General features: G+C 43.6%; 1 protein-coding gene across 3 annotated transcripts in view; it reads left to right on the plus strand.

The window, feature by feature from the left end:
* Positions 1-3044: 3044 nt before the first annotated feature.
* Positions 3045-6898, plus strand: part of TENT2 (terminal nucleotidyltransferase 2) — a 46046-nt gene continuing 42192 nt past the window's right edge. For all 3 annotated transcript variants that reach the window (XM_027671469.1, XM_027671468.1, XM_027671470.1), the window contains exons 1-3: positions 3045-3298; positions 4906-5097; positions 5697-5834. In XM_027671469.1, the coding sequence (XP_027527270.1) occupies positions 4943-5097; positions 5697-5834 (293 nt within the window). In that variant the 5' untranslated portion in view covers positions 3045-3298; positions 4906-4942. The remainder of the gene's footprint in view (positions 3299-4905; positions 5098-5696; positions 5835-6898) is intronic.

The following is a 6898-nucleotide window of genomic DNA, read 5'->3' on the forward strand; positions in this document are numbered from 1 at the left end:
ATCCTAGAAGAGTGACATGTTATTGGTTAATGGATAGATTATGGTGAGAAGAGTGGTCAAATGGTCTGGAGAACACTGTTTGAATGGGCTGCATGGGGAACTCCAGCTATAAGGAGTTGTATCACTGACTTTTAACTGTTAAGACATGAGGTTTCTGCCTTGAGCAGAAATTATTCCTTTGGTTCCAAACAAATAGTAAAGAAAGAGAGCTGAGTTCCAGATTGTCGTGGTTTAACCCCGGCTGGCAACCAAGCACCACACAACCACTTGCTCACTTCCCCACCAGCAGGATCTGGGAAAGAATCAGGAGGGTAAAACCTAGAAAACATATGGGTTGAGATACAGACAGTTTAATAGGGAAAGCAAAGCGAAAACAAGGAATTAATTCACTGCTTCCCATGAGCAGGCAGGTATTCAGCCATCTCCAGGAAAGCAGGGCTCCATCATGAGTAACCGTTATTTAGGAAGACAAACAGTATAACTCCAAATGCCCCTGGCTTCTTCCTTCTTTCCCCAACTTTATGTACTGAGCATGGTGTCATATGGTATGGAATATCCCTTTGGTCAGTTTGGGTAACCTGTCCCAGCTGTGTCTCCTCCCAACCTCCCATGCACCCCCAGCCTCCTCACCAGCATGGCAGTACGGAAAGCAGAAAAGGCCTTGACTCTGCTGTAAGTGTTGCTCAGCAATAACAAAAACATCTCTATATTATCAACACTGTTTTCAGCATAAATCCAAAACACAGCCCCATACAAGCCACCGTGAAGAAAATTAACCCAGACAAAACCAGCACACAGATCAAAATCCAAGTTCTGCTTAACTGGGCACTGGTAGGATTCTCAGGAAACAAAAGATCTATTTTTCTACTTGTTCTCTGTTTAAGATATCTTGGGACTGAACTCCCCAAGGGACAACTCTTCTTTCATCCTAATGTGTCCCAATTCAAATCCTTATCACCCCCAACCCCAAATGACACCAGGGCATTGTATCCTTTATGAACCATATCCATTACCCCTATGTTAACTGTGGGCTGAGCTTAGCCAAAGACCCCAAACCACACCCAAGATGGAAAAGCTCTAAGGGGAGTTCTATGTGATGCCCAAATCTGCCCTTAGAAGCCTTTTGCAGCCCCCCCACAACAGAACCCTTCAGCTTTCTCTCTCTTCTAATCCTAACCCTGGCCAGGTAGCCTTCAAGGTAGACCTTAAACACAGAAAACCCAAACTGTAGCACAAATGAAAAAGCTCCAGGAGAGAACTGATTTGGCAGCCCACACCTTCTCTTGACAGCCTGCCAGCAGCCCCGCTTCACCTAGATCTCTAGGCTTTGTCTCTCTTTGAACCTTAGTGTTGGAAGACTTTTAACACCAGACAGACTGAAATGTGGCTCAGATAAAAAGGTTTTCTGAGAATTCCTTCTGCAGCCCAGACCTTCTCTCAGCAGCCCCACTTCAGCTAAACCCTTAGGAACTGTCCCTTCCTTGCCCTAAAAGTGCCCAAGGCCTTAACCCTAGGCAAACCCAAACATGGCCCTGATTCAAGTGTTGAGAGTAATTCTTCTGCAGACCCATCCCTAGGCAGTCCCTCTGCAGACCCACCACAACTAGACCCCCAGGAACTGTCTCTCTTCTAGCTCTAAAATTGCCCAGAACACACTTTCTGCAGTCCAAACTCTCCCTTGGAAGCTTCTCTGCAGTGCCATGTCACCTAGACCTACAGGTTTTGTCTCTCTCTGAACTCTAAACTTAGCCTTAACCCTTGCTATGTGCTTTGGCTAGTAAAAAGTCAAAATGATTAAATAAAAAATTCTCAAGAGAAATTTCTTTGTGGCTGAACTTCGCCTTGCAGCTTCTTTCCATGTATGACCCTAAAATTTGTCTCTCATAAATGTAATGCTAACCATAGCCATGGGCTGACCCTTACATAAAGTTCCCATGCCACAGCCAAGGTCCTTTTGCAGCCCAAGCCTTCCCTTCCCAGTCCATTTGTAGACCCATTTCATTGGGCCCCTGTGTTTTGTCTCTTTGTTATCCAGTAAGTCTGTATGTGAGTAGCCGGTCTTAAACTGTGATAACCCCAGTGGTTGCCTGCTCTCAGCTGAGCAAGCCTTCAAGCAAGAAACTCAAAACTGAGCAAGACCTCAACTTACTCCTTCCCTCTCAAAGGGGGGAGCTTCAACAGTGTGTGCATAGGTGTGCATCAGTTCACTGTTTCAGTACTTGCTCATGGCAAGAGCCCACTTCCAGTAACTGTCCTCAAGAAGGAATCATGTTAAAAAGGACATTACAGTGCTGGAGCATATCCAGAGAAGGGCAATAAGGCTCGTGAAAGGTCTGGAAAATGTATCTTATGGGGAATGGCTGAGGGAGCTCACTTTGTTTAGTCTCAAGAAGAGGATGCACTGGGGGACCTCATCACTCTCTACAACCACCTGAAAGGAAGTTGTGGTGAGGTGGGGACAGGTCTGCAGTGAGAAGACAAGAGGAAATGGCCTTAAGCTGAGACAGAGGAGATTCAGACTAGGTATTAGAAAATTTTTTTTTCACTGTTAGGGCGGTCAGGCATTGGAATTGGTTGCCCAGGGAGGTCGTGCAGACACCATCCATGGAGATGTTCAAGGGGTGACTGGCTCTGGTAGTGGGTGATGGTTTAGTGGTTACAGAGACAGCGCTGGTCGGTGGCTGGGCTGGATGAACTTTATTCCAGCCTTGATGATTCTGTGATTCTGCTTCTGTCTTCCGAACTTTTTACTCCTCAGGATGCAGGCATTTCAGCCCGTTCGTGACCTCGGGTTTATCCTAGCACACCTACAATCCTAACTGATTTAGCCAAATACTATACTTTTGACACGCACCTGAACAGCAGCTCAATTACAGTCGGCCAGCAACTGTAGAAAGCAAATCAGCTGCACGGAAATTACTCTCATGACCCCCGCTATGCCTGGCTGGCACTGTTACCCCGCCTCCTGCCCCTCCCTGTCCCTGTCCCTGTCGCTGTCCCTGCCCGCCCACCCCGCACATGCGCCCCGCTCTCCGCCCAACCACGCCCCTAAGCGGCTTCTGCCCGTGAGCGGTGCGGCAGTGGCGCGGGAGCCGGCGGAATAGGCCCTTCCCTTCCTGCCGCATTCCGGGACCTTCCTGCCGCATCCTGAGTCCTTCCGCCGCATCCCGGACGCTTCCTGTGGCGTCCCTGCATCCGGGGGACAGAGCGACGCTCAGCTGCCAGAGCTGGTCTCCGCTGCCGGCCCTGCTCGGTGCTGCCCGCGGGCCCGCCCCGCGTGCCTCCGCCCAGGCTTGGCGTGAGTATCCCGTGTGGATCCCGTGTGGATGTGACAGGGAGCGGTGCCGGGGGTCGGACCTGGGCCGCAGGCGTGGCGGTGGCACCGGACACTTCTCCCGGCGGTGTCACTAGGGGCTGTCGGGGCTCTGTGGGCCAGGCTCCCTGCACGGGGCACTTGGTGGCTCTGCGAGAAGAACGCGCTGGTTTGGAAACGGTACCCGCCAGGACAAAGCTACCGGGAGTGTAAGTTATGAAACTCTTTCTGGAGGGCCTGGTAGTTCCTGCCGATGTAATCTCTGCCGGAAGGCACGGCAATTGTCGCTGTCGCTGCTCTGAGGCAGCGGTGTTGCTGCGTTGTTTTGCTGTGGGAAAGGTAACTCCTTCGCTGTTTCTCTTCTTGGTATTTACTGCTTTAAAAGCTAAATGGTGTTTCTTCTGCACCTCCTGGATTCTCATGAATGGTCCTATTACTAGCTGATAGTTTCCATAAACTGCTTATGTATCCCGTGTGTGGTGTGAAGAGTGCCTGGTCTGCTCAGAGAGGAATGAGGCGTGTTAACAGTTGTTCTGTCTACGAGAAATAAAAGAGTTTAGACAGCACATAAATAATCATTTAAATCATACATTTAAATATAAATGTCAAATGACTTCGTTGATGTGCAGTTCGGTTCGTTCATTTAGCAGAATTGAAAGTGAACGTGCAAATAGTAACTTACATTAGTACATAATGCTTCCCCTCACCCACCTCTCCAAAGAGGGGGGGAAAAAAAAGAAAGAGGGAGAACTGTGAGAGCATTAATCCTGATACTTTTTTTTCATGGAGCTATTGCAGCGATGTCCATGTATGTACTACTGGGTTTTCACTAGTGTGGGTTGTCATCACACAAAGTAAGGAACAAAGTCAAACCTGAGCACATAAACTCCCTGTTACTCTTTTTCCTATGCTTTGTGCTAATGCTGCCTGCAGTGACAGTCAAAGCTGTCCCAGGAGGTTAAACATGGCCAGTTTTGCCAGCATCAATTCTAAGTTTAAAAGGTAGTTAAACCTATATTTTTTTATCACAGAGGCCATTCAGTAAAATATTACTATATGTATATTCTTAAAGCATGAGGAGATTATTTGCAATTCCTGTCATAATTTGGCTGCTTTTTTATGTGTTGTGTCATGAAAAAAATATTAACTTATAGATTGTGATCTGCTGCATCTTCATGTTCTTATAATGTAGTCAAGTGTTTCTTCCCATATACTGTGGACCTTATTGTGGAATGTTTGAATATGAAACATATTCCACTGTAATACATTGCTTTTCCTTGAGATGAACATTCTTATGCCTTGTGATATGTAATTTTTCAAAAATTAAATTTAAAGTGGAGGGGAGCAAATAAAAATCCATTTTTAAACATAAATAAAGTAAGTAGTAATTGTGAAACTTTGGAGTGTACAGTATTTTTATTTAGTTTCTTGTCCTGAAAGGCAATAAAAGCTAGCCTGCAATGACAATTCTCTGTAGCAATTCCTGGAAGTATATTCTAGATTACTTGAATTTTTAAACCAAGACTTTAAAAGGTAACTAGTATTTCTTTTTGCCTAATTTCAATATCATTCTTTCTTTTTTTTTCATGTAGGTAAAAGGATACATGTTCACTTCAAGTAGAAAGGAGCATGTTCCCAAATTCTTCCAACTTGGGTCGTCCACCCTTCCCTTCAAAGCATCAGCAACAGAGTAATTTCTTCAATGTACTTCCCGTAAATATACCTCCTACTCTTCTTTCTCACCAGCAAACTGTTGTTCCTCCATTGAATTTTCACACTGCAGTGTAAGTACAGCAAGGTGACAATTGGGTTTGAAAGAAGTATTTCTGTTTATGGTGGATGGTTTTCACTGTTTTTGACATTAAATTGAATTGAACTTCAAAAATATGAAGATGTCACCTGTAAAACAGAGCTGTATCATTTCTGTTGGTGACCTGCAAGTCTTAACACTCGCCTGCATTGTGCATAGTGCATAAAATGCTGTTGCACTGACTGTTAATCCACAGTTCAGTTTTAAAGGGCTTCAGTTGTATTTGCTTGTTGGGAAGAACAGGGAGGAGATGCGAAGGGGAAGAAACATTTCTTCTTGGGTCTATATTTATAGATGCTATAGTGTTCTTTTGGCTTTTGAATTTAACAGTGCTTTAAGTTAATTCGTTTGCTAACCCCTTCTTACACATGTGCTGCCAAGAATGACAATTTTCTGTTTTTTAATGAAGTACATATCGTATACTAAAATATGTTTTCATTTTGAATAGAAAAGAAAGACATATTGCTTCTAAGAGAAAAAATGGCAGGACTTGTAGAGTTTAGTACTCATTTAACAAGAACTACCAACCCATAAAAATCGTCTTATCCTATGAATAATAGTTATGGACTGTAGTCTTTCTAGAGCTCTTTTGAATGGGAACCTTGCAGCTACTCCAACTGTTACTTCAACTGCTACACTGCAACCAATGACTTATGGAAATGTCAGTCCAGTGTCTACATCAGGTGCCCTCACTGCATTTCAAGGAAGAAAGTAAGTTCTTTGTATGTATATGACTAACACTGGTTGTAATGTACCCATGGTGAAGCTCATCTAGTATCAATTACTTATGCAACTTGAGTTATGTTAAAAATTGCAATACTGAATACTTTTTCTTATGAAACAGGTCATGTGAAGCATTCATGTTTTTGAGAATCTTAGTACTCATGAGTGACTTCCTGTACCTAGGTTTTCTCTTCCAACAGCTGTAGGCTTGCAGACCTGTGATTTAGGTGATTTTTTTTTAATGCTACAACAGATTGTAGTCTGTATGTAATTGACTATAAGCAGGTGTGTGTCAACAAATGTTCTTTTCCTGTTAAAGAGTGCACCCTCAAGATTTTATGTGAATTGTCTTGTTTTTCATGACACATTACATGTTTTTCCTGATTTTCTTATTTATGTGATGCTTTATTTTTCAAGTACAAAGTGTTAAATTCAAGCATACATACGGGTTCAGGTATAGTTGTTGATATGTGTTTGTAATAATTCTGTGAATCAGCTGAGAGGGAAGAAAGTTTCTGTAACCTGTCTTCAGAACTATTTCCTGTATGCTCTTTCTCTTTCAGATCTAACAGATGAAAAAATAAGTACAATATGTTATTAAGTTATAGCTGAGTATGTAACTATAACTATCCCATGAACTAAGGAAGTTTCTCATTTCATGCTGCATGCATCTTTTCCACTTGAGCAGTCTGTTTTACAGAAGGCTGTGCCATGTTGGGAGATTTGCAATCAACTTAACCAAACCTGCCATCTGGGTTTAAGTTGGTTAGTGCTGACACTTGCCTTTTAAGCTGCATCAATTCACTTCTAGGGTAACTGCACTTCTGCAGTTGTGTGGTCTCTTTTCCCATTCCAGGTTTGTTTCACATAATATCTAGGATGGGCACGCCTGTTCTGTACAATACTTGCTTTTAGTGAAGTAGGTGCATCATTGAATGTTGGTATCTGAACTTTGTAGAAACTGTCTTTTAATCATAGGTTTAATCTGCGAACTAGAATTACATTCTCTCTCTCTCTCTCTCTCTCTCTCTCTCTCTCTCTCTCTCTCTCTG

This window comes from Neopelma chrysocephalum, unplaced genomic scaffold (assembly GCF_003984885.1).
Source record: "Neopelma chrysocephalum unplaced genomic scaffold, ASM398488v2 Primary Assembly neopelma1_97102, whole genome shotgun sequence".
Taxonomy (NCBI): domain Eukaryota; kingdom Metazoa; phylum Chordata; class Aves; order Passeriformes; family Pipridae; genus Neopelma; species Neopelma chrysocephalum.